General features: G+C 31.6%; 1 protein-coding gene across 1 annotated transcript in view; it reads right to left on the minus strand.

Annotated features, from left to right (window-relative positions):
* Positions 1–4,557, minus strand: part of LOC106680473 (diuretic hormone receptor) — a 142,181-nt gene that overhangs the window by 20,537 nt on the left and 117,087 nt on the right. The window contains exons 8-9 of the mRNA XM_067047908.1: positions 1,683–1,793; positions 931–1,104 (exon numbers count right to left, since the gene is read on the minus strand). Of these exons, the coding sequence (XP_066904009.1) occupies positions 931–1,104; positions 1,683–1,793 (285 nt within the window). The remainder of the gene's footprint in view (positions 1–930; positions 1,105–1,682; positions 1,794–4,557) is intronic.

Below are 4,557 nucleotides of genomic sequence, written 5' to 3' on the forward strand. Positions count from 1 at the left end.
TTTGCGCTTGCCCAAGCGTTTTTTTTTTCATTGGCGTGACAAACCGTCCAAAGCCTCTGTATTTCTTAAGTACATCGCGCGTTTCCTGACGTGATTTTCATAGGACCCACCCTATGAAAATCACGTCACTCTCACGCTTATTTTTGTGAGTGCTACCCATTGGTTGAGGGGCTTCACAAATGCCCGGGAGGAGATCGTGATTGAGTATTGCGTAACTTTATGTTTGAAAAAGTCCCGGGTAGGGCAAGCCTCGAACTCGCAATCAATGGGTTGGCAGACAGGCGCGTTACCGCTACCGTCACCCTCTTTCTTTGACACTTATATCTCGAAAATGGTTCGTTCGATTTAGCTTGTGGTGTAAGGAAAGTTGGGTAGTAGTGTAAACCTTGCCTATTATAAACTTTAACAAAAGTTGTTCAACTTCCTTAACTAAAATACTTAAATACGCCCCGAAAAAAAATAAACAAAGAAAAAAAAATAAAATAAGCCCATACGAAAAATGCTTTCTCAAATGCGCCTGTATATCAAGAAAAGCTCATCCTGTGGATTTTATTTTCACATGGCAAATCCTTAAAATAAAATAAAATTATGTACATAAATAAATAGGAGCCTCAAGAAGAATTATTGTTTTAAATTATTGACTTGTTTTACTAAACACATAAATAACTAAACTTAAAAAAAGAAAATAAGTGATATTCTTTAAAAACAATGCTTTTAGTTTTTAAAGAATATCACTTATTTTCTTTTTTTAAGTTTAGTTATTTATGTGTTCAGTTAAAATTGCACACAGGATTCAACATGTTTTTTCATTTTCGTATGTTTTTAAGTACTTAAATAGATCCATTTTTTGTAAATAAACACATTAAAAAATAAATATAATACAATTAAAAAGATATTATATGAGGATTATAACAACAAAATGGCTATTACCTGGGTGGACAGGAGTAGAGCCCTGATGTTGCTGTATACCGCAGACTGCGGCCCTGCTATGAAGAGGATGTAAGTGATGCCCAGGAGCGGGATGAGGACCAGGAGTGCCTTCGAGCCCTTCCTGTACTGCTCTGTCTCTGCGTTGTTGGCCGACCTCAGCTTAGTGATCAGGACCTAAGACAAAAGGAATAAGTTTAGGACAGATAGAACATAAGTAATATATCGCAAGGAAATATTAATTAACAAAAAAAAATGTAAATATTAGTCAACAAAATAATGGTGGAAGGTTCAATTCCTGGGTTTATTCAAGGTAGTTCATCATACCAAGTAGTAGTAAGTTTCATTTTCATAATAACTTAATCCATGAACCCACAATCTTTATCTACTTGCGGTCACATTCATATATTATCTATCAGGTATTTATGTAATTTTGTTGTTTTATTCAGGGTAAATTTAATATTGAAAAAAAAATACCTTACTCAGCATAAATGCTAAGTACATACCGTACTAACAATAAATATAAAATAAGTTGAAAAGTTTAATGATATGAACAAAATATAATTTTCAAAGGAGGGAAGGAACAATATATGATGATAGCAGATACTAATTGTGATAACTGTAAGGCTGTTAAATGAATAATAATCATTGCTACTGCTTTTACAGGGATTGTTGACATCTAAACGTTCCACGATATATCCCTTCCTTCTTACAATTAATAATAAATTATGTATAGATTATTTTTTACAGCTTACCCACATGATGCGGACCAAGAAGAGGAGGTTGATAGCAAGCACGAGAATCGCCGGTACCTGGTAGATCCAGTCGCTCCAGCTTTGGTTCATCCAAGTGCACTGTTTCGTTCCCTGTACAGGTAATTTATATGTGTATTAGTGGTTTGTGTATATCCTTAAATAAATACACACACACACACGCACGTGTATATATATAATTTTAACTGTTCACTTTTTTTTTTATTGTTTTTCATTGAACTAATTAAGGCGTAGTTTTGAGAATACTTTCATAGATCGCGTAATTATTTATTTGAATATTCGGATTTTTTCACTAAAAAATGTCATCATTATATTGTAGAAGATTTTATATATATATATATATATATATATATATAAAGCCTTAGAAAACCTCCTTGAAAATAAATACTTCAAAGGTGCAATCGCATAGTCTTACACACAGATAACATGAATATTCTACCTCACTATATAATATACAATAACATAAACGTTCCCGACCTATTGACTGAGGAAATAAGCCTAAAAATACTTCAACTACAGTATTTTAAAAAATCAGTGGGAGTACATTGGGTGAAAGGACATTCGGGCGTAGAGGGTAACGAAAGAGCTGACTCGTTGGCCAAAGAGGCAGTCAGCAACGGAACCATGCAGCCCTCTTACAGCAAGGCTCCTAACTCCCATATCAGAAATCTCACCACCAATGAGCTCGTTGCAGCTGGAACACAATGTGGATGCTTCGAATAAATCACCTAGCCTTAACAAATACATTCCACGACTAACATTACTTAATCAAAAATAAATACACAGCACAGAACATACACTAACACAATTCCCTGAAAATGGTAACACAAAATATTACTTAAGACGATTTAATAATATGAAGACGGACAAGTGTGACGAAGATGGACAAGTGCACAATTTCAAACATATACTATATGAATGTAAACTATATGACCGACAAAGAGTTCAGCTAATACATGTTGTAATACTGAAACAAGGAAATTACCACATACTTTTCACTAAATTTAAGACAGACTTGCTTATTCATAAAACAAATTGACTTTGACCAACTGACTAATTATAGAAGGGCAATCTAAGACCTCTTTTTTGTGTTTGGTAAATTTCTTTTTTATTTTTACTTTTTTTTGTTATTATCCTTCTTTTTTTATTATTATTAATTAATTATGTGTTTTGTTTTTCGTTTTTGCTTTACTTTTTTTAAAATGTTATAATCGATGTAACAAACTATATATATTCAAATATTTTGTACTGTAAATATATAATATATGTAGTAAGTATCCCTTTCAAGGCGTGGAACATGTATAAAATAAATAAACTATCTCTTTATGGGATTACCATTAGGAGGAATATATATATATTGAATTTCCATTTTGTTCTACGAATCACTACTTGCGGCAGAATTCTTCGATACAGGAGATTCCCTGTCAAATATTCAAGCATGCATACAAAGTAAAATTTACTGTTTTTGTTGAAATGTTCGAGCATATAGAGACTTGAGTTTCAGAGGTTGCTTAATCAGTTACTTTATAAAATAAATCTACATGATAAAATAAAAATACCCAAGAGGAGGGATGAGTATTTGTTTACTAATACTTTCAGTCATGAGCTAAAGCATTGATTTAGGGCTAGTTAATCGAGCAGTGCAAGCATTGGCATAAAAAAAATTGAAATGCATTGCTTTATACCCAAGGGTATTTCGTGCCTTTCTCTTTCACTATTCTTTCGAAGTTTTAATACTTAAGAGTTTATGTAACACAATAATTTTTTCAATTCCTTCTTGTAATTTTGTAATACCTTTGTTGCCATTTTTCTCAAAGATTCTTACTCAATTCTAAATAAGATTATACGTCATAGACGTGTGTTCTGCGCCATCATTAGACTAAACTTTTTACATTTCCTCCGAAGGTGAACTTTAGATTCGCGCTCGAGAGCATGGCCGAGCGCTGGGGTGTAGTTAATCTGGCCAGTTTAATTTAACCAAAGTGAAAAGGCTGCTGCCACAGGAGCTCTACTTGGGCCATCTATCACTCCAGGGCCCTTACAAATTAATTCTCTTTAACTTTCTAATGGATAGGGCGGATATTTCTGCTGCCCTCTTCAAAATGAATTGTTTCTATTTTCTTTTTCTAAATTTTTACTATTAATCATGTTTAGAACAAGAGGGAGAACATATTTTTTCTTGCTTATTCAATTTTTAAGAAAAAAAAAATCCATAAGCTACTTACAAACATCGATGTCATCTTGGTAATATGTATATTGTATCTATTTATTTTATAATTGTGTGGAAGTAAATATTACGGGTAGTCAGACAGGGTATAAGTATTCCGGACCCACTTAGTTAGATCATATAAACTTTTTTTAAAAAAGCGAGTGATTCTTTATTATTTATTCATATCTAAAATCAATTTTAGTTCTAATAATCAACAATTTGAAGAAGGGAATGATCATTATTTATTTATATTGAAAATCAATTTTAATTTTTATTCTCTGTTAACTGTGTAGTAGAACTATTATAAATTGAATTTTATTATAAGTTTATTAATTTGTACATTTTTGTGTGAAATATGTACAATTATAAGTTAAAAACACAAGTAATATATCTCGTGTAAGCTTTTTCATTGTTATAACTAAGACATCAATATTTAGTAATGAAACATTATAATATAATATTATAAAACGAAATAAATAATTGGAATTTTCAATTGCTTTATTTAATATTTATTATTTTCGTGAGTACATGTGAAACATACATCTGGTCGTTTGTTTAATATTTTTAGAAGCTGTATCACCAACAGTTAAAGATGGGTAATAAAAGGAGATGGTGCGGTAAAAAAATAAATAAATAATGAAAGTTTTA

This window comes from Halyomorpha halys, unplaced genomic scaffold (genome assembly GCF_000696795.3).
Source record: "Halyomorpha halys isolate HHAL.00 unplaced genomic scaffold, Hhal_1.1 Scaffold264.1, whole genome shotgun sequence".
Classification (NCBI taxonomy): domain Eukaryota; kingdom Metazoa; phylum Arthropoda; class Insecta; order Hemiptera; family Pentatomidae; genus Halyomorpha; species Halyomorpha halys.